This window comes from Vigna radiata, chromosome 4, assembly GCF_000741045.1.
Source record: "Vigna radiata var. radiata cultivar VC1973A chromosome 4, Vradiata_ver6, whole genome shotgun sequence".
In the NCBI taxonomy this organism is placed as follows: domain Eukaryota; kingdom Viridiplantae; phylum Streptophyta; class Magnoliopsida; order Fabales; family Fabaceae; genus Vigna; species Vigna radiata.
The window spans coordinates 14,417,957-14,421,357 of record NC_028354.1 but is presented as its reverse complement, the minus strand read 5'-3'; the positions used below and the strand labels follow the sequence as shown (position 1 = coordinate 14,421,357).

The following is a 3,401-nucleotide window of genomic DNA, read 5'->3' as shown; positions in this document are numbered from 1 at the left end:
TCTTCTCAAATATCCAGATGGATCCTTTCCTGCGTCGATATCGACGGTCTCCACCATCGTTGAACCTCCAACTCCGAATCCTGCTTACAAAACCTGGCGTCGACAGGACCGTCTTATATACGGTGCTCTCCTCGCCACTCCCTCCCCTGAAGTGGTATCCCTGATGTCTCAAACAAAAGCATCACATGATCTCTGGACTCTTCTCCAGCGCACCTATGCCAAGGTATCCCACAACCACCTCAAGCAGTTAAAGGAGCGTCTCCACACGGCATCCAAAGGTACCCAATCCATCCCCACCTACATCCATTCTCTGAAGCAAACTGTAGATCTCCTTGCCTCACTTTGCTTTCTTGTCTCCGTTGAAGACATGACTGACCATGTCTTGCGTGGCCTCGATGATGGCTACAGAGTTGTCATTGACGGCGTCAATGCAAGGGACACTACCATTCTTTTTTATGACCTTCTCGAGAAGCTTTTCATTCAAGAACTCTCCCTTATTGTTGCTCAACGACAGGTTCCTGCTCCCATGATAGCCTTGAATGCACAGGCTCAACCTAACCATTATGACAAAACTCGATCTGGGCAATTTTCTTCAACATCAACTTCACACCCTGGCAATCGTAAACCGTTTCTTGGTCGCTGTCAGTGGTACAATGTCAAGGGCCATGTCCTGTCTCAGTGTCACACCTTCTAGCAACAACACCCTGGTGTCCCGATGCCTCCTCTTTCCTCTTTTGCTAACTCTAGACAGGTTAAGGTCCATACTGCAACTGCTGGCACATCTCAAACTAATTTTTTGGTTGACAGTGGAGCGACACATCACTCTTAAATCATCTTATCTTTGGAAATAATTTTCTCTGATGTATGGACTTCCCCTATTTTATCAATTGATGGTCTTCACTACTATCGCATGTTTGTTGATTATTTTACTCGTTATATTTGGCTATATCCGATAAAACGTAAATCTGATGTGCAAACTCTGTTTCCCAAATTTAAGTCGTTTGTTGAAAATTTCTTTCATCACAATATCAAAATACTTTACACGGATAATGGTGGCAAATATATTGGTCTCTGTCCTTTTTTAAGCACTCATGGAATAAGTCATCACACCACCCCACCTCATACACCTTAACACAATGGAATTTTATAATGTCGTAATCGACACATTGTCGAAATTGGTCTCTCTCTTCTCCACCACTCAGGTTTGCCCCTCACATATTGGCCTCACGCCATGACAACAACCGACTATCTCATAAATCGTCTCCGAACACCAATTCTTGGGTACCAGTCACCCTATTCCAAATTACTCAAAATTAGCCCGGATTATCATAAGTTAAAGTTGTTTGGTTGTTTGTGTTTTCCCTGGATTAAACCATATGCTAACCATAAACTTGCACCAAAGTCTACTATGTGTGTTTTTGTAGGTTACTCGGCTGATCAACATGCATACTTTTGTCTCGATCCAACCACAGGAAGGATCTACACCTCTTGCCATGTCAAGTTCGTTGAATCTGAACGTACAACTCCCTAGTACCTCAAGCTAGTCCGAGTGTAGAGCAACAACAAGACCCACTTCAACTTTCCATACTCCATCCCATAAACCAACCCATGGTCAGTACCACTCTAAACCCATCAGAGGACATCTCGGTTGCCCCTTCATCTTCATCCTTCCCCAACTCCCCGACACCGACCTAACCCTCCACTGGATACTCTGAATCCCTTCTCTAACCTCCAACCTCAACACCATCCTCACAATGTTCTGTGCCATCATCCCAACCTGATGTCAACCCTAATAGGAGATCCCAAACCGATGGAGGTGGCATCATTACCCGGTCCAAAAACAACATTCTCAAACTCTTTAAGAAGCTTAACCTCAATGTCTAACCTTCTTCTCCACTCGAGCCCAACACCATCACCCAAGCTCTTCGCGACCCTGATTGGCGCTCAGCTATGCAAGCTGAGTTTGACGCCTTATACTGCTATAACAGGGAACTTGTCAGTCGGTCCTCTACTTAAAATTTAGTTGGCTGCAAATGGGATTTTCGAATCAAAAGACACTTGAATGGCTCGATTGATCGGTACAAGGCTCAAATAATTGCCAAAGGTTTTCACCAACATCCTAGTTGGGACTATACAGAGACATTTAGTCCAGTTGTTAAACCGGTCACCATTCACATTATTCTCACACTTGCAGTTCGTCAAGGATGGTCCATCCGCCAACTTGATGTCAAAAATGTGTTTCTTCAAGGGACGCTCAAAGAGGAAGTTTTCATGCTCCAGCTCCCTGGTTTTGTCAACAAAAGTTTTCCTGATCATGTTTACCACCTCAAAAAATCACTCTATGGGCTAAAGCAAGCACCGCGTGCCTGGTATACAGACCTTCGAGTGTTTAAACTTTCTCTTGGCTTTGTCAATTCAACTGCAGATGCATCTCTCTTCATCTACCAAAAATCAGGTTCCACATTATATTTATTAGTATATGTTGATGATATCATTGTCACTGGAAGTTCCTCTACAGAGTTGTCCAACCTTATTTCCACCCTTGCTGCTCGATTTTCGCTGAAAAGACTTTGGCTGTCTTAACTATTTCTTGGGCGTCGAAGTAATTCCTTCCGCTACAGAAGTATTTCTTTCACAAAGGAAATACATCACTGATCTACTTCATAAATCAAGCATGGCTAACACAAAATCAACATTCACTCCCTTATTTGCCAGTGCTCAATTACTCAAGGATTCTGGTGATCTCCTACCTTGCCCAATAGACTATCGTGCACTTGTGGGAAGTCTTCAATACTTAAGTCTTCCTCGTCGGGACATCACCTTCAGTACCAACAAACTTGCGCAGTTCATGCAACACCCCAGAACGGTGCATTGGTCTGCCCTCAAACGGGTGCTCCGTTATTTGGNGGGATCTTGCAACAAAGGCATCTTCATCTCGACAACTGCTCTGCTAACCTTTCATGCTTACTCANATGCAGATTGGGTGGGTGATAAGGATGATTATATATCAACCACTGGTTATTTGTTGTATCTTGGTAGCACTCCTATCTCTTGGAGCTCCCGGAAAAAACGCTTTGTTGCTCGTTCCTCAACCAAAGCAGAATACAAAGCCTTGGCTGACACGACCAATGAACTTCTATGGGTCCTATCCTTGTTCACTGAACTTAGTCACATGCCCACAACCAATCNGGTTATCTATTGTGACAATTTTGGTGCCACAACTCTCAACGCTAATCCTGTTTTCCACTCTCGAATGAAACATATAGCCTTAGCCTATCTTTTTTTTTTCGTGAAAATGTTCAAAAAGGCAAGTTTCAGGTGTCCTTTGTGTCTACTGATGATCAACTTGCTAATTGATAATGACTTTGGCAAGTGCACCAAATCGTTCAAGTAATAAAACC

General features: G+C 43.5%; 1 protein-coding gene across 1 annotated transcript in view; it reads left to right on the top strand.

Moving 5' to 3' along the window:
• Window positions 1–2,674: 2,674 nt before the first annotated feature.
• LOC106758401 (putative adenylate cyclase regulatory protein) overlaps window positions 2,675–3,401 on the top strand; it is a 17,066-nt gene continuing 16,339 nt past the window's right edge. The window contains exon 1 of the mRNA XM_014641329.1: window positions 2,675–3,212. Coding sequence (XP_014496815.1) covers window positions 2,675–3,212 — 538 coding nt within the window. The remainder of the gene's footprint in view (window positions 3,213–3,401) is intronic.